At 51.5% G+C, this 15835-nt stretch overlaps 7 protein-coding genes across 7 annotated transcripts; 2 read left to right on the forward strand and 5 right to left on the reverse strand.

Moving 5' to 3' along the window:
- Nucleotides 1-1362: 1362 nt before the first annotated feature.
- SAICODRAFT_4299 (uncharacterized protein) lies at nucleotides 1363-1689 on the reverse strand (the record flags this gene model as incomplete). The annotated part of the gene is made up of 1 exon (XM_019168718.1): nucleotides 1363-1689. The coding sequence occupies one exon, from the start codon at nucleotides 1687-1689 to the stop codon at nucleotides 1363-1365; it is 327 nt and encodes a 108-aa protein (XP_019027212.1).
- A 478-nt stretch (nucleotides 1690-2167) lies between these two features.
- SAICODRAFT_4300 (uncharacterized protein) lies at nucleotides 2168-2653 on the reverse strand (the record flags this gene model as incomplete). Its single annotated transcript, XM_019168719.1, has 1 exon — nucleotides 2168-2653. One exon carries the CDS (start codon nucleotides 2651-2653, stop codon nucleotides 2168-2170), a length of 486 nt encoding a protein of 161 aa, XP_019027213.1.
- Nucleotides 2654-4702: 2049 nt separating this feature from the next.
- On the reverse strand, nucleotides 4703-8095 carry SAICODRAFT_68490 (uncharacterized protein; the record flags this gene model as incomplete). The annotated part of the gene is made up of 5 exons (XM_019170390.1): nucleotides 4703-4918; nucleotides 4966-5084; nucleotides 5137-5236; nucleotides 5298-5434; nucleotides 5484-8095. The coding sequence occupies 5 exons, from the start codon at nucleotides 8093-8095 to the stop codon at nucleotides 4743-4745; spliced, it is 3144 nt and encodes a 1047-aa protein (XP_019027214.1). The 3' UTR covers nucleotides 4703-4742.
- Nucleotides 8096-8252: 157 nt separating this feature from the next.
- Nucleotides 8253-9474, forward strand: SAICODRAFT_68491 (methionine aminopeptidase). Its single transcript, XM_019170391.1, has 3 exons — nucleotides 8253-8643; nucleotides 8701-8729; nucleotides 8784-9474. Exons 1-3 carry the CDS (start codon nucleotides 8280-8282, stop codon nucleotides 9438-9440), a joined length of 1050 nt encoding a protein of 349 aa, XP_019027215.1. The 5' UTR covers nucleotides 8253-8279; the 3' UTR covers nucleotides 9441-9474.
- Nucleotides 9475-9478: 4 nt separating this feature from the next.
- Nucleotides 9479-11922, reverse strand: SAICODRAFT_51310 (BRCT domain-containing protein; the record flags this gene model as incomplete). Its single annotated transcript, XM_019169050.1, has 2 exons — nucleotides 9479-11723; nucleotides 11774-11922. 2 exons carry the CDS (start codon nucleotides 11920-11922, stop codon nucleotides 9479-9481), a joined length of 2394 nt encoding a protein of 797 aa, XP_019027216.1.
- Nucleotides 11923-12254: 332 nt separating this feature from the next.
- Nucleotides 12255-13416, reverse strand: SAICODRAFT_68493 (uncharacterized protein; the record flags this gene model as incomplete). Its single annotated transcript, XM_019170392.1, has 1 exon — nucleotides 12255-13416. Exon 1 carries the CDS (start codon nucleotides 13377-13379, stop codon nucleotides 12255-12257), a length of 1125 nt encoding a protein of 374 aa, XP_019027217.1. The 5' UTR covers nucleotides 13380-13416.
- Nucleotides 13417-13490: 74 nt separating this feature from the next.
- SAICODRAFT_68494 (uncharacterized protein) lies at nucleotides 13491-15784 on the forward strand. Its single transcript, XM_019170393.1, has 5 exons — nucleotides 13491-13722; nucleotides 13776-14368; nucleotides 14427-14728; nucleotides 15079-15153; nucleotides 15212-15784. Exons 1-5 carry the CDS (start codon nucleotides 13534-13536, stop codon nucleotides 15529-15531), a joined length of 1479 nt encoding a protein of 492 aa, XP_019027218.1. The 5' UTR covers nucleotides 13491-13533; the 3' UTR covers nucleotides 15532-15784.
- Nucleotides 15785-15835: the final 51 nt, after the last annotated feature.

Here is a 15835-nt window from a genome sequence, read left to right on the forward strand (position 1 = left end):
ATCAACAGAGGGGACGTGTACCGAAGATTTCTGGCGAATGTCTGGAGGTTTGACGCTTTTTGTGAGTCGTTGTTCGCTACTTACGCTGAAAACAGACCCTTCAAAAAATGTACGATGATGCGCCCGATACGTACCAAGACGAAGCAGCCGAAGCTCTCACGAAGCTCTATGGCTTTAAACTCGACAAATGGGATGTCTGCCGCGCCCTCAAACGACTCAGGTACACCTACCATAAGGTCAGCACGCTGACACTCCATCCATGGATGTACTGGAGAGGCTGACAGCCTACTAGTTGGAAGAAACAGCCGCCCAGCGCAACGAGGAACTACGTGCGCATCATACTATGCTCATGTCACACTATTCTGCGGAACAGTTGATGTATCTCGACGAGTCCGGTGTCAACGAATCCAATGCTCGGCGGACCCATGGATTTGCTCCCAAGGGCAGAAAAGCCAGGGTATCGAGAGTCCTCAAACGTACACCCGGATGGTCCATCCTCCCAGGTCTTACAGTTGATGGATTCGTGGCCCTGCACATCTACCAAGGTGCTTACAATGCGGACCTATTTTACGACTTCGTCGAGAAAGAGGTTCTCCCAAACACAACACCCTTCCCAGGGCCTCGATCTGTGATTGTAATGGACAATGTGCGCTTTCACCATGATCCCAGAATTGCAGAAATCCTCTCGTACCGTGGTCGGAAATGCATCTATTTACCGCCGTATTCGCCAGATCTGAACCCCATTGAGGGATGCTTCGGTATAATGAAGCAGTATATGCGCAAACATAGCAAGGATTCGACTGATATCATTACAAATCCCTACTACTTTTACTGGGAAACCGCGAAATCCTCGATTACGCCCGAGATAGCAAGGTCCATGTTCCAGCATGCTGGGATCTCTGCAGAAGTCACACAGAGCTTCTTTTAGGTCTTATCTATCAATAGCTTAAGTTTCAGCTCAGAATACAATCTTACCCTTGAGTTCTTGGCCGTTGTTCTTGTACGCTGAATGACCATGAAAAGGCAGCCGTGGGATGTGGGGAGCATAACTGCGCCACAGCTGACGCCACACGCTGGAAAAAGGGTTGTGAGAGGTGACATCCTAATGGTGGAAAGAGTGCGTTTTGCGCTTTCAGACAAGCCCTTTTTGACTTCGTTGCGACCATTTTTGCGGGGGTTATAAGCTCATGAAAAGCGTGGGATTCCCGTATGCAGGAGTTTAAGGCCGCATTAGCTCGCATGATCATGCATACGGAGAACTTCGAGGCCGTTGATTGAAGAGAAAACGAATAACTATATGAATTTACATCTCCCAGAGCTGAGAGTGGTACCATCTTGATCACCGAGGTCGACTCTATCATCCTACGCGCTGCTGGGCTTCCGCTTCCTGCGGTAGTGCAGCAAGCGGTCGTAGTTCCCTCGAGTGATTCCCATGGATTTTGCGCCTTCCCATGACAGATGTTTGAGCATTTTGACGTCATAGTCAGCTTCAGTGAGCCTATTAAAGTGTTCCTCATCAGAGAAGGCGCGCGCTTCAGACTTCTCCTTGACGTATTCCAAGAAATCCCTGAGCAACGACCCTTCAGCATCCTCCTCGATTGGTGGACTTGAACGGGGGTCTGCTGGAGACAGCTGACGCTGAACAGTGTGCTGCATCATAGGCGCCATCGGCCACATGGGTGGGAGCATTGGGTAAGGGTAAGGGAGCCCAGGAGATTGGGGCATGAAGGTAAACGGCAAAGGGCTGGAGTTATTTGTGCGGGGCGTTTCCGCGCCGGGATTGTCCGTATTGAAGTATTTGTCGAAGCGCGAACCTCTGGGAGGGTTGTGGAGGGTTGCAATGGGTGTCTATCCTACCATACCCGCTGCCCAAGCCGCAATGTCCTCCTCCATCAATCTCATATGCTTCCCATTGCGCACAAAGCACTGCCGATCGCACTGAAGGCAAAAGTACGTGTCTTTTAACCTCAAAATCATCTCTCGATGAGTTGCGGTATCCGTGGGGAGCTGGGCTACCATTTGCGCATTGACGGTTCTGCGGCCCTGCTGCGAAGAGGGAGGTGCACCTATCAGGCACGTTAAATTACGCGTTTCCGCGACATAGGATGATAAAACAAACTTACTTGAGTCATTTGACGCGCCTTTCTGCGTCCCTATCAGGAACAATTCAACATACTTGCGGGCACCGCGAATTAACCCACAGCGAGATTGAAGCTGATTCCAGTCGGATTCTGTGGCAAAAATTCACCTCCCCCTCCTTCGAACGGGTTGGCCCAAGCTTCATATCATAGGTCCAGGTGAATAATATGGCGTCATCTTCACTGAGACGCAAAGCTTGGAACCCTAACTCCCTCAACTGAACTCGAGCCATATCCCAGACCTGGGCGATCTCGAAATCAATAACCGACGCCGGATTCAACTTCCCCTGGGTTCTTACAGCAACCTTGGTCTGCGGGATTGGCGATAGGTCGACTGGTGGAGCTGCTGGTGGAGGAGAGAGGTCCTCTTGGATGGTACGAGACCTTCGAGGCAGGGGTAGCTCAGGCTCAGGGGCATCCTCGGGAGCCGGACGACGGGATGGGATTGAAGGGGAGGGTGAAAAACGCGTGTGCTCACCCCTCCCGCTACGCCTGGGCCTCTGAATAGATGACATTGTGGATGAAACGGTCATTTTTTTGCGATTTGGAATACAGGGCGTGCGCAGGGGCGCATGCACAAACTATAGTGCAACTGAGAGTATCTCACAAACCATTGACCGAGGTACGTCGGTTTATGGGCAGGTCCATCCCCAAGTGCCTTGACTGGGGACAAGTGAACAGCCATTTTGTTAGGGAAGTCGTCTGTAGGAAAAGCTTCAAAGATAGTTATATTTGTATAGATATAACTAATCTCGTACAAACTACTACAAGATTCCCAGCTAAGCTGCATTCGATGGCTCGTGAAGTTGAGTGGGGTTTCACTTACCGATCAAGTGCCTCCTGCGTTAGCGCATACCCACAGTTCATATACAGATTTGTATTTTTGACCGATCAGACTTGATATTAGGGGACCGAGACCGGGATGACGTAACACTGACGTAAGACACAATCACTGGTAAGACCAGGCCCAAACCAAGACTGACATAAAAGACGTAACAAGGTGGTTGAGGGCGGTTTGTATGCGGAGCTGGAACAAGGGATGACTTGGTTGAAGAATACTTGAAGTGGCGTAGACGAAGGAGATACCCAAGAGGTTAAGGAACTTTCTTGAGCTGGTGATACAGTAAGGTCTTGGTTTTCTCAAAGACTCTTGTTGCTAACTCAAGAACTAGAGCAGTGGGGGGGAAACACACCCCTTTATATACTAATCCAGGCTAAGTTCCACTGTGACCTTCCTTCCGCTGCGGCCGTCCTTCTGCCGCGCCGCTAAGGAGCTGTATCACGTACCATTAAATGACTCACTGAAAATAACTCAACAATCAAACCACTAATACGCAGAACTAAAACATAATATAACACATAATAATAAGAGTGTGGGAACCCCGAGGTCATGAAGCCATTCATGACAGTGCGGGTCTTTCCCATCCTTCCAATGGAGGATAATATTGCGTCGCTCTGTATCGGTAGTGACTTCACCGAGCATTTTGAGGTCTTTCTGAGCTTCCTAGACCTTACAATGGTTTGTTCGTTGGTATTCTAATGGTCCCGGTTCCATGGAGTTTGAGGACCCTGGCGCATGTCGCAAGAAAATCTCACACCGCTGTAACGACCAGCATACAGCTAAGCGCAATATTCTTCACAAATGAGCGTTTCATGGGCCCCAGCATGGGGTTGTCACATCAACACTAGATCAGGGTAGCTAAAGGCCTAGACTGTAAAGTGAAGACGGCTATGGACAGTCCAGACGCCCAGCAGTCGATTGGTGTCCTCCAATCATCTGTAGCTTCACTCTTCCTGCCGTCGTGACATCACAAGGTCTTTCAGTGGCGATGCAGACACTGCATATCCGTGCATATCCGTGCATACAACATCATCATGTTGAAGCTCATAGAAAGCCAAGAAAGCCAACACCATTGAGCACATCCGCGGTACATATGATTCTGAGCTCCCTCTATCATATGGCACCCCATGCACTGCCATTGGGTAGCTTATGGAGGGGCCTCCAATCACAACAAGCTGAAGCCCCCTCCCAACATGATTATACACAATAGACGCTTTGAAAGTGTCAGACGTACCACTGGCTGGGGTAAGTCTCTATGAGAGGATCTCAGAAATTGTGATATACTCGAAGAGAAGGTTGTATTGGATGAGTATCCTAAGGTGGCATAAGGCCTGGCTTATATAGTTTTCCATGTACGTCCAATGTACGTCCAAGTGTACGTCCAAGTGTACGTCATGATGAGTCATGACGCCGGTGCCGTGCCATAACTAAATGACTCACGCAATCTAAGTAAGACGAGGTGTTACACCAGCTCATCAAACTCATGCGCAGTAATCAAACCATATGCCAACTAATTTAACTCTGCTAAACGAGATGTCCACACACGTATGACAGAAAGCGAGAAGTGGGACACTGCATGGTTCATAAAGATAAACGCAATCATTTTGACACTCTACCTGCACTCCCAGACCTTTATCTGTGTTGTTTGAAGGGTCTTTGTGATTCCAAGTTTTGCTATTCGCGCGCTCTTGCATTTCGCGTCAAGAATTTTGCACTTGGCAGTACTGGCAAGAATTAAAAACTGCATTGATACGTGCAACTCTCTAGTGACTTTCCCCCATGATATACACCACATCAGTCTTCTTAAGAACCGTTGCTGCCTCCGGATTGACGACCACGTACGGAAGAGCAGCGCCGCGATGCGCAGTGGTCCGGTATAAGCCGATTGGAACCTTGCTTTGCCGAAAGAGATAACGAACAAGAGCTCCATATTCTCGTCCTGCCTCGGGTCAAAAACTGTATATTCCGCATAGAGGACCGACTTACCGATGTATTTCTCCATGATTGGACTGCTGGTGATCGGAGCAGCTCCATTGACTTGTTCCGCCAGCGGAGCAATACCAAGGAAAAGTTTGAACAGATAAAGAACATGACGATTGTGGAAGCTGTAACTTCGCGTTAGTGATTTGTGACCACTTAGAGATCACGCCAAGATACCATTGGGAAATCAGAGGCTGAATTTGTGATCCGGAAATGACATGCCCGCTCATGAAACTGGGCCTTACGAGGGCTTGAACCCAATCGGCCTCAGGAAACCCTATGGCGGATGTTAGCTGATGCAAAGTACCCAAAAGTGTAAGTGTACGAAAGAAGCTCACCAAAGGTTTCGGACTCTCCGATCAGTTTGAACGTCTCACGCTGTGAGCAAGCTATGACAATGAGTACCTCTTCACGTTCATTCATGGACTCGATGTTTAACGCGGTCAAGAGCGTCATAGCATCCGCTGTTCTGGAGCTATATGGCGTTGTTAGTTAAGCACAGCAAAACGTGATGGTTGGCTTACTTCGACTGCTCCTCGAGTGGACCTAACACCACAATCTTTGCCGCCTTTCTCACGTTGCACAACTCCAGATCACGCCGACTGGTCCCACTGCCCGAAACGTACATGACGTCCGTCCATTCATTCAGAACCTCGGCAAGAATAACATTGGGCCCGAGAATCACGATGTACCGTCCTCGTTCTTTCGGATCAAGACTTTGACGGATGGTCGAGACAAAGGCATTGAGCGTCGTCGTCGATGGGTGCGAGCAGTCACAAACAAGGATATGGTCTTCGAACTTTGTCGAGAAGATATCGTTACCCTTCAGGGGCAGTGGCTTCTGTGGGGGTGTCCGGTGGAGCTCAGCGTCTTGAGGGATGAGCATGTGCGGTCCCCCATCACTGGAGATCCGCTGTACTCTCGGTCGTCCATCACTGCCGTTGGGTGGCGAAGTTGAGACGTTCCCCTCCAGCAGCGGCGTCTGTTCGTCTACGGGCATATCGAAGGTTTGCGCCTTCCTGAAGAAAGATAGCTTACTCTTACTTGCCATGGTCTTCCCCGCTCCTGGACCTCGAGGAAGAATCCTAGTCGTCTTCGCCATAGCTGCGCTTTTCTGTGTCCCAGGCAAATCAGCTGGCACGAAACGCGAAGGTCCACTGGCCTCACTCGCTTGATTACCGAACACCTCGGAGATGTCAAGCCCACCATCGGCCATACCGAACGTGGCAACCAGATCCGCTGCCTCAGCATCTCCTGCAATGACGAAAACATGTTCAGATCCACTGATGATGCGCTTCGCAGGGTTGAGAAGGACCTCGAAGTGTGCGTGACCCTCAACACGCGCCGAATCTTTCGGCTCGTGCTGAACTGCAAGGCCTACGAGGAGTATGCCATGAGCAGCAAACAAGACTTCTGCGGCCTCAGAGAATGTACAGCCAACAAGATGTTCCGAGAAAGTCGTGATGTACGTTTCACAAGAGGCGCCAGCAATATACTCCTCCATAAAGTCGAGATGGCTTTCTCGAGCTCGCCTGAGGAGGTCTTCTGCTGTACCAGTCGCTATGCTCGTGGCTAGTAAAATGAGAAGACTCGACAAACCTGGCACCAAGATACTCTGTGCCAACAGCCCCATCACCAACTCCGGCGTACACACGACCTCATTGGCCAAATACTCAAAGTGACTCGCATTCTCCGCCTTCAAAATCTGCGCATAAAGTCTCATGTGCCGATTATACTTCTTCAAACTCAAAGCCGCCATCATCTGTTGCGCGTCCATTTCATCCAGGTCATCCGATTCTGGTTCAGAATGATGGGCGAGGAGGAATGCGGCGGACGCAGAGGCTGCTTTGACTTTCTGGAGAGAGCGAAAGGAGACAGCAGAGCCTTTGACGTAGGTTACGCGTTGAGAGTACATTGGTTGTGCAAGAACGAGTTTGAGTTCTTCATCAGGTTCCGCGGGGTGGAGGATTACCACGCGCGTGCGAATGGATTCGTGACCGTGATCCATGCTGAAGAATTCCCGAAGAAACTCGATTAGCTGCAGCGTACGGAACTCGCCCGTTACCAATACATGAGGTAACGTGTCTGGGTTCTTGAACGAATGCTCGTACTTGCTTTTGGATTTGATAAGCGTGACCAGAGAGGAGATCCGCGTTGGCATGAACAGGGCACCTCCGAGGATCACCAGAAGAACGATGATGCGGGAGAAAACCGTGTCGGGTACCCCAGCATTGAGGTTCATAGAGGTGATAGAGCCCACTGCCGTGAAGAAGAAAGCGTCAAAGAAGGTGAGCTTAGGGTCCTTGTGCGCGTGGACAGCCTGCTTGTAAGTGACGAGGTGGAGGTACGAAGCCAAGAAAGACAGCGTCAGGAGGATTGTAGTAGCCAACTGAACCGCCTTTCGTACGATCAAGCTCATGTGAGGTAACACCGTATCTTTCCCCAATGGCTTGTAGAGATGACTGAGGGACTCATGAAGCCTCACGAATCGGAAGGGATACAGGAAGATCAAGCTCCCGGCACTCATGTACGTCGTGTCAATATCTGGCAAGAAGACACCCCCGATAGACTCCGTTTCGTCGACGACCCATGAGACGAGCACCGAGAAGCAAGAGACCCAGGTACCATAAGCCCACACACTGGCTGAAAACCGCGGCCGATTTTCAGCTATCCAGATTCGCGGCAAGAACTGCAAAAAGATAAGAACAGCGAGGGCCCGGTCAATCCGTTTGCAAGGCTCAGGAAGAGCCTGTGGCGTGGACTCCTTTCGTGCGAACCGAGTATTGTAGATATACAGACATGCAAACGCCAACGAAAGTATCGCGTCGAACATTTCCCAAAGCCGTCCAAAGACATGAGAGTCCACTGTCAATGCAATGCGCTGCTTCAAAGTGGGTTTCCTGGTGCGGTGAACGTACGGCCCAGAAGAACGATTGGGCAGGAAGGACTCCACAGAGAGGAACCGCTCATGGTTATTAATGACTGGCAGCTTTGATGCAGACGGACTGGAGACAATTGGTAAGAGAGATTTGGGGAGGAAGAAGCGGCCGCCGGTAGCAGCGTCCTTCTTCTTCCGTTCACCTGCTTGGTTTGCGCTTGGCGACACCGAAGCTCTCCTCTTCAATAAAGTCGCCATGGTCGTTGCTGTTCGTCATCACTGCTACTATTGTTCTTATATTGGCCATGGTGTTGTGCACGGACCTCGAATGTTTTGGCTGAGACGGGGACGTTCATGAATTTGCCGTTTTGGGAAATTCGAACTCCAACCTTGTGGCTGCAACGTCGTCTCAACTTTTTGACCCCATCCAACGAAAATCCCAATGAGGACCAGAATACGATCGCTATTCTCGAAGGCTTCCGCTCAGCCATGGTTTTCAGACCCCACCTACCATCAGATCGTACAGACAAAGCCAGCAGCTCCTCTGCCGAACAGCCTGCCTCCTATACCAGAACACCTGCCTCGGCCATGGTATTTTAAGCACGGAAGGAGTTCACCATGGGAGGCTAAAATTCCATCAACGAACCAGGATCCATTATTGGAAAGTGGTGTAAAACATGCAAGCCGATTGGCGGCGCACTGCTTGAAAGAAGCGAGCAAGCTCGTGAAGCCGGGGGTGACAACTGAAGAAATCGATGATTTCGCAAGGGAATGGGCGTTTGCGAATGGCGCTGTTCCATCATCACGTACGTTTCGTTGGAAAACTCCGTGTGAACTCAACCGTGTACTAATGGATACTACAGTGAACTATTCAGGCTTCCCGAAGTCAATTGTACGTCACATCCCACTCTTTTTGATACACCGCTCCTAACCTCATCATCCCAAGTGTACTTCAGTCAACAATGTCGTTGCCCACGGCATCCCAGACAAGACGATACTCAAGGAGGGATCCATCATCAATCTCGACATCGCCCTCTTCGCCGCCCACCCCTCCGACCCAAGTGCTTGCTTTCATGGCGACACCTCCGCAACCTTCCCCGTCGGCCAGATCTCCCCACTCTCTTCCCGCCTCCTCGAAGCCACCAAGCTCGCCCTCGACGAAGGTATCAAGGCCTGTGGCCCTGGAAATCGCTATGAAGAGATTGGTCTAGCCGTCGAAAGAGTCGCTGAGGAACACGGCTACGAAATCAACACCGCACTATGCGGGCACGGAATCGGTCGAGAATACCACCAAAATCCTCTGATTATCCACTGTGGTAGGCCACCCTTTGCTCTCCTTTGCCGTAACATCATAATAAAGTTACTTTCAGCGAACGATAAGAGTAATGAGATCATGCTTCCTGGTACGATATTTACTGTTGAGCCGGTGCTGTGTGAGGGCGGTGCGGAGTTCTCGGTATGGAATGATAATTGGACGATCGTGACGGACGATGGGGGACGGAGTGCACAGTTTGAGCACACGATTATGATCACGGAGGATGGAGTTGAGATCTTGACGGATCTGGGAAAAGAAGAACAGCGAGAGGTCATGTACGTCCAATAAACGAACACAACTCCTAAAACATCAGACTACCTCTCTTATCATACTTTTATGACAAAGTCGTCATCACCAGCCAACTCCTGTCTCAACACACTCGTCAAAATCCACTCCGTAGAGTAAACCTTTGGATCTTCTCCTTTCGCACGGGCAGCCTTCACCAGCTTGTCCCACTGCTTCCGATCTTTCTCGATGCTGACAATGACCCTCTCCACCCCTTCCTCCTTCGTCGCCAACTGCCTTGCACTCGGCACGCCGATCTCCACCTTTCCCCCATTAGCCTCAATGATCCGCGTGGAGGGCTCGACACCACCCTTGATCCCCGTCGTCAAATGAACGATATATCCTTTAAACAGCGTTCTCTGATTCTTCCTCGCACGAGCGAGTGTGTCGGCCAGCTTACACTTATACTGCGTCTCCATCTTTTTATCCTGCAGGACGTACTCATCCACATCAACAATCTTCCGATCAGCCAGACACACTTCCAACCACTCTGTCGAAATGATGATAGGTGCGTATGGGATCGCTGACATGAACTTCTCTGTTCGGAGAATTCCTGGTGCAGCAAGGTGTGTACAGTCTGGTGCCGTACTGACGAAGTCAATGCCGAGTTCAGTTAGTTCGTCAACTTTCACATCATCCCAGTCTTTGTATCCGGTGACCATAACCCGAATACCAGAGGAGGGACGCGCAGTAGTACTGACACTCCTCGCCCTGCCCGTCCCATTTCCAGCGGCTTTCTTCGACGCTTCCGCCACAACAGCCTGCTTCGTCTTCTTGCTCTTCTTCGCTGGCGGCTGCTCTTCAGCTGGTGTCGATGACCTTGGCCTAAGAGGGAGCGGAGGTTCAACAATCGACGACGTCTTCCTCCTCTTCTCCTTCTCATACGCGACAACGTCGGGCATGATAACACTGTGTAATCTAGCAATAGCAACATCCGCTGCCTTCCTCTTCCCAGAACTCGGTGGTTCGCTGGACAGATGCGCTAAACGTCCCCTCGACGTTGGCGTTTCCTGGGGAAGTTTCGTGGTCCGTGGGCGAGGTGTGGGCGTATGTGCCGTTGCTGGAGACGTTAAATCTCTGTCCTTCAATCCATCGGATGGCAAAGCACTGGACAGCCCGCTCGTATGCGGCGCCAATATAGGCTTCGAGGGCTTTGTCGTGGTTGGCTCTTCCTCTTCATCGCTCTCCTCTTCGTCCTCGCTTTCCCAGAATTGACGCAGTGCTTCGCCGTCAATAGGCGTCTTATACACAACCTCCATCAAGTTCCGACCCTCCGGTAATGCAGTGAACCTACTCTCCGTCGGGCTCATCGGACACCACTTCGCATATGTCTCCTCCAACCAAAGATGATTCACCACGACTAATCCCCAACTTCGTGCATGTTCATATTTCGAGCCAGTCGGTGATGCAGTAATCAGATGCGTATTCTCGTTTTGTCGCATACTCTTCGTGAACTTCGCCCCCGAGGCAAGGACAAGCTGTTCGAGGTAGGTACGGGTATTGCCGGTGTAATTCGAGACCGTGATGACCATGTTCCTCATGTGAGGAAGTCCGCCTTTCACCTTGGGGTAGTGAAGCAGATGAACCCGCGGTGAAATCCATTGGGTGTGAGCGAGCATCCAATACAGCCAGATTAAGTTGCCCACAACGAGGTCTCGCTTGCTCGCGTCCACGAAGTCATCACCTTCTCGCCATTGTCCAACATACACATCTGCGTTTGCCAACTGGTCCACAGGTACACCGCCGGCATTCGAAATCGTCTGTTGCAATGACTGACGCAGATGCGGTGCCACCTCCCAATCCTTGGCCAAGAAGAACTTTCGACCGGAAAGGAAGGGACTTGTTGGTTGTGGAGGCTCACTCGGCAAACGGGATGGATCCGCATGCGTGTACTTCCCCTCCGCACTCGCCTCCGCTGGCGGCACCGGTGGCAGTGATCCATCCGGAAGGTTAGCCCCCTTGCAAATCTCCGGCACTTCCCCATCTCCCCCAAACAAATACGGCCCCTCCCCAATCCTCCTCCTCAACTTCAAACAATCATCAAACCAATGCGGTAACACAATTTTAATCCCCAACCCCGGTCTCGCCATCGCTTGCCTACATTTTTCATTATTGGTGGAAAGCGCGACGATGTGTGTTGTTGTTCGGAGGAGTTTATCGGTGTACTCGCCGCCGAGGGCTTTAATGCCTCCATAGATTGCGTCGCGGTCGCCGGGGGGAAGTTCGGAGCAGGTGACGAGGAGGCCGGAGAAGATCATGCGTGGGTCTGGAGAGTAGCATTGCGGACTATTGCCACTCGTTAGCTAGCAGTCATTTGATCGATGGAATATGCGCACTTGAGCTGCTTACTCCGCTGCACAGACGTCTCCACCCACTTCGGCGTAACAACCTCAACACCCCGCGCTTCACACTCCCTGAACTCCTTAAAATCAATATCCCCCGTAACGATATGCGTCAATTTTCCCAAATCAATCCCATCCGGCATATGCGGTGCTTCTCGTGCCCCATTACTCAGAAGTTTCTGTCGAAGCTCGGCGGTCCGGGCTTCGTCTATCGAGGGTTGACAAATATAGAAGACGACATCTTCGAAGATCAGCGGTGATGGCTCATTGGTAGCCATCGTGATCTACTGCTTGGACAGGGACCGTTGCGATAGGTTTGGAGTAGCACTTTCGCGGAGTCGACTTGGGGAAACGCGCCGGCACGCGAGTAAAGATCACGTGAAGACGGTAACGCGTAAGAAGGACATCTGAATAACCACCCAGAATTGCGGTATATCCATTACTTTGAGTGTCTATAGCCCTAATCCGTGGTATCTTATGCTCCCGTCCTGTTGCTCTCCAGTGCCCTAATCTCATTATGCACATCCGCAACTCCCGCACTCAAATTCATAAAGCTACTCTGCTGCTCCCTCAATGCACCCAACAACACCTCTCCCTTCTTATTCCCTTCATGCGTGTACTCCACCGTCTCCAAATGTCTTCCGATTTCCTGGATAACGCCTGCGTAGCCTTGGAGTCTGTACTCCATCTCTGTAGCTTGTTCGGCGAAATATTGGATCATGGGTTCTGCAGAACGGGGAATACCGCCTGTTCGGAGGCCATCAACGAGGCGGGTTGCGACTCGGGCGTTGTTGGAGTCGTTGTCCACGACTTCTCGGAGGGCGCGGAGAGAGGTTTGGTCGGTTGAGAGGAACGATTGTGTCGTGCGAAGTTTGCGGTTAACTTCCTGGACGTCGTTCAAGATGGTGGAAATGCTAGTATTCTGGGTAGGGAGACGAGCGGACAAGTCGTCCGCCAACATGGTCTGGGTGGCGATGAATTTGTCCATTTCGTCAAGAAGCTTTTGGGCATCGGGGGGAAGATCGGAGTATCGAGTGTTCAATGTGATATTAGAGGCGTTTTGCTGTTGCATTTGGGGCATCTGCTGCTGCTGCTGCTGTCCTCCGAACCCTCCGAATCCCATCGACTGAGTGCCTACCACCGGTGTCTGAGTTTGTCCGAACAGTCCGCCACCAAGGCCTCCAGTTGCAGACTGCTGAGTCTGCGACTGCCCAAACAATCCAGCACTCAAACCTCCGAACGCTGGCTGCTGAGCCTGTGTCTGTCCAAATTGTCCACCGCCAAAAGCTCCCGCTGCTGGCTGCTGAGTCTGAGCGGTTGCAAAGCCTGTCTGTTGAGGCTGCGTGCTACCGAAGTGCTGCTGCTGAGCCTGGGCACCACCGAACGACAAGGTCGGCATATCCGATCTTCCTCCAAACATATTCGTACCAGCACCGGCCTGCGCAGTTCCATTGAACCCCATTGCACCAGCCATTGTCGGCCGTGTGGTCCCTGGAGCAGCCCCGAAGCTCGGGGTAGCATTGGCCGTACTTCCCGCAGCTGGTGTAGAACCGAAAGAAAACGGACTCGCCGACGATTGAGCTGCTTGCTGACCGAACATTCTTGCAATTGGTCTCTTTTGTTTGTTGGTGTTGGTGTTGGTGTTTGGAGCAGCGTGGTGCCTGAACACCTGAAGTCCGGGGGTTCAGGTGAGGGCAGGCGATACCGACGGAACGAGAGTTCGTTATACGAAGGACAGTGAGCAATTCGCAGCAATGGAAGACGACGAAGATACCTTTTTGTATGGAGATGATAGGCAGGCTGGTAGTGCTGCTGAGTACTCGCCGCCCGCTGCGAACAACGACGCCGAGATGAAGGATGCGGAGACTGTTGAGAGGGCGGAGCAGGATAAGGATGGCGAAGAGGTGGATGAAGAAGATGAAGATGAGGATGATGATGACTCGGTACGGGACAGTAACAGCTAATTCAACCATGGCTAACATCATCTCCCGTACAGGACATCGAATTCGTGGTCGACGCAAAACCCGGGACAAGAGCCGAAGCACCCCCCTCAAAAGCCCCCTCTCACACACTCGTCCGAACACCTCTAAAAAAGGAAACTTCAACGTCGGATAAACCATCCTTAAAGACAGACCCCGACCTCACAGCCCCCACGTCCCCCTCCCAAACCCAAACAGGCCCGAAGCTAGACATCAACCCGCCCATCCCCTCGCACCTCAAAAACCCCGACACCGTCGAAGGCGACAAACCTTGGCGCGCACCCGGCGCAGATCCAAGCGATTACTTCAATTACGGGTTCGACGAGTTTACGTGGGCTGCGTATGTTGCGAAACAGGATGGGCTGCGTGAGGAGTTCAATCCAGGGAAGGTTATGGCGAGTATGATGCCGCCGGATATGATGGCGATGATGGGAGGAATGGGAGGGATGGGAGGGATGGGGGGCATGATGGGGATGCCTGGGATGGATATGGGTATGATGATGGGGATGGGTGGACCTGGGATGCAGAAGCCGGTGGGTGGTGTACCAGGAGGACCGGGGATGCCGCAAGGTCCCCGAGTGTCTGCACCTCCAGTAGACGGAAGAGGAGGGTATGTCGCGCTTTTTCCCTTTTTGGAAGTGTTCCATATGTTAACAAACGTGAATTAGAACACCCATGTCAGACGGCCACCAGAGACAACAATCTCAAACACCAGCCGGCCCTCCATCCTTCTACGATGGCACCCTCGGCGCACAATCAACACCAGCACCCAACATGCCCGGAATGCCTTCTGGTCCGGGTGCGGGTGGAATGCCAAATATGAATATGGCAGGAATGCAAGGAATGCCTCCAATGGGAATGGGAATGCCCAGTATGCCGAATATGCCAAACATGCCTATGGGCCCTGGGTTTATGGGTGGGAATATGGGGATGGGAAGAGGGAGGGGACAGATGCCGCCTGGCTTTGCGGGTGGGCCGCCGAGAATGGGAAGAGGACGGGGAGGAATGTACTAGGAAGACACAATGGATATCATCAGGATATCCATCAGTATATCCATCAGGATAGACGTAGGATTAGGGAATTGTGAGTGCGCTGGGCGGGACATGCACGTGAACTGCACTCCCGCTCGAAAACCCCCTGACCAAAACTCAAGTCATTGCTCTCCGCCAAAATACGTAAAGAAACGTTCAGAGATCCATAACGTACGATGTCGAAGGCTGTTCAGAAGACGAATGTACTGTTGAAGTTGCTCGTGCCTGCTGGTTTGTTGCCCGATCTGCGTTGCTGAGTGCTCAAAATGCTGACAAAGTAACAAACAGGTGGTGCTACTCCTCAACCTCCTATCGGTCCGGCACTTGGTGCTAGGGGTGTCAAGTCCATCGATTTCTGCAAAGGTCTGCAATAACCTTGCATGGTTTCTTCCTTATGGGCATTGCTGACAGCCATCTCCAGAATTCAACGCCCGCACAGCCAAACTCGTAAAAGGAACCCCAGTACCCTGCATCATCACCGTCCGCCCCGACCGAACATTCTCCTTTGACACAACCTCCCCACCAACCTCCTACCTCCTTCTCAAAGCTGCTGGTCTCGAGAAGGGATCTTCTACGCCTGGCGTGAAGAACCCGAAGGTCGGAACGGTTTCTGTGAAGCATGTCTATGAGATTGCGAAGATGAAGCACAAGGATACCAGGTTGCAGGAGCTGAGTTTGGAGGCTATTGCAAAGTCTATTGTTGGAAGCGCAAAATCGATGGGAATTGCTGTTGTTCCCTAGATGGTGGAGCATGGCTTGAGAGATGAAGAGGCGATCGCCATGGACCTTGCAATACGACAGTGGTGAGAGGAGGTTGGGTCGCGATGCAAAAGGACATATGGGAAGAGGATGTCTATACTGTGATTTTATACGGCGTCATTTTGGGATTCGGCATTTTCTTATTGGTTCATCAGTTGTATGATGGAGGCAGACAAAGGCAAGGCGAGGATAGAGAATACAACCACAGCGGTCCTCCTACAACGCACATCCACCCAAATCGTTATCAATTTCATACAAGTTGTTTCAACGTCTGTCTTTCTGAGTT

Source organism: Saitoella complicata, assembly GCF_001661265.1.
Source record: "Saitoella complicata NRRL Y-17804 unplaced genomic scaffold SAICOscaffold_1, whole genome shotgun sequence".
In the NCBI taxonomy this organism is placed as follows: domain Eukaryota; kingdom Fungi; phylum Ascomycota; class Saitoellomycetes; order Saitoellales; family Saitoellaceae; genus Saitoella; species Saitoella complicata.

Coding starts and splice junctions, on each gene's coding strand:
- SAICODRAFT_68491 (XM_019170391.1), top strand. CDS start 8,280: ATGAGGACCAGAATACGATCGCTATTCTCGAAGGCTTCCGCTCAGCCA. Junction 8,644..8,700: donor TGGCGCTGTTCCATCATCAC/GTACGTTTCGTT, acceptor TGGATACTACAG/TGAACTATTCAGGCTTCCCG. Junction 8,730..8,783: donor CAGGCTTCCCGAAGTCAATT/GTACGTCACATC, acceptor CATCATCCCAAG/TGTACTTCAGTCAACAATGT.
- SAICODRAFT_68494 (XM_019170393.1), top strand. CDS start 13,534: ATGGAAGACGACGAAGATACCTTTTTGTATGGAGATGATAGGCAGGCT. Junction 13,723..13,775: donor ATGAGGATGATGATGACTCG/GTACGGGACAGT, acceptor TCTCCCGTACAG/GACATCGAATTCGTGGTCGA. Junction 14,369..14,426: donor CCAGTAGACGGAAGAGGAGG/GTATGTCGCGCT, acceptor AACGTGAATTAG/AACACCCATGTCAGACGGCC.